The 1,032-nt window shown below is 52.0% G+C and overlaps 2 protein-coding genes across 2 annotated transcripts; both read left to right on the forward strand.

The window, feature by feature from the left end:
* Positions 1–350: 350 nt before the first annotated feature.
* Positions 351–629, forward strand: DQ04_22341000 (hypothetical protein; the record flags this gene model as incomplete). Its single annotated transcript, XM_009318089.1, has 1 exon — positions 351–629. The coding sequence occupies one exon, from the start codon at positions 351–353 to the stop codon at positions 627–629; it is 279 nt and encodes a 92-aa protein (XP_009316364.1).
* A 34-nt stretch (positions 630–663) lies between these two features.
* DQ04_22341010 (hypothetical protein) lies at positions 664–945 on the forward strand (the record flags this gene model as incomplete). The annotated part of the gene is made up of 1 exon (XM_009318090.1): positions 664–945. The coding sequence occupies one exon, from the start codon at positions 664–666 to the stop codon at positions 943–945; it is 282 nt and encodes a 93-aa protein (XP_009316365.1).
* Positions 946–1,032: the final 87 nt, after the last annotated feature.

The following is a 1,032-nucleotide window of genomic DNA, read 5'->3' on the forward strand; positions in this document are numbered from 1 at the left end:
GTGTGTGTGTGTGCTTCTTTAATTACGTATCTTTTCCTGTTTATTTCCTTCGGTGACTGCCTTTTTGTAGGGGTTGTGTGGGTGGGAAGCCGCTCTTATTCGTTGCTCATGCGGTTTTTCTTTTACGTGTCTGACCTACATTACGCTTGATTTCCCTGTTTTTTTTTTTTGTTGTTCTTGTTTAAACCTTTCGTGGCTGTGACGAACGTCAGGTATATATATATACGTATAGCCCCCGGCTTCCCGTGAGATATTCAATACACAAGAAGCGCGCCCCCTCAGCGACCGACATTAGCACCACAACTAATATTACCACCACTACCACTACTCATATTACCACCACCGTCAGTATGGCATCGGAACTCGTCGAGGCTACGACCCCCTCTGTTGGCTCCGAGCTAGTGGAGCGGCTCATGACAAACTGCAGCCGCCCGAACAGTTCCGCATCTGGGCAGTCTTCGACTGGCAGTGCCGTTGGCCGTATTCTTATGTACAACGATAGCGACGGCGCGACCTCAACGATCCTCACCGTCAACGAGAAGGGCACCCTTGACGCCCCCGCCGCGCCGACGCGCATTTCATTCGACATGATCGGTGTGACTGGTGTTACAGAGGAGATGTNCCCTTGACGCCCCCGCCGCGCCGACGCGCATTTCATTCGACATGATCGGTGTGACTGGTGTTACAGAGGAGATGTTGCGGGAGTTGTACGAGGCGTTCGACGTGCACCAGCGCGGCGGCGTAGAGCGAGGGGTGATGCGGGAGATGATGCTCTCCGGCTTCTCCAACTACGGCGCGCCCTGCAGCGAGAGGTGTGTGGACCGCCTGTTCGAGCACGTGACGCCGTTCCACATCCGCCGCCACCTGCGGAAGGGCGAGGATGATGAGGAATTGATGTCATTCAACGAGTTTTGCGTTCTCTTCCTGATGTGGCTGCGAATCTAAACCCCCGCAAAAAGAAACAAAACAAAAGCAAAGAATGAAACATAAATGGAATATGAGGAATATGGAGACAAATATCAAAAAAAAAAA

The sequence above is a fragment of the Trypanosoma grayi genome, assembly GCF_000691245.1.
Source record: "Trypanosoma grayi strain ANR4 Tgr_2234_V1, whole genome shotgun sequence".
Taxonomy (NCBI): Eukaryota; Euglenozoa; class Kinetoplastea; order Trypanosomatida; family Trypanosomatidae; genus Trypanosoma; species Trypanosoma grayi.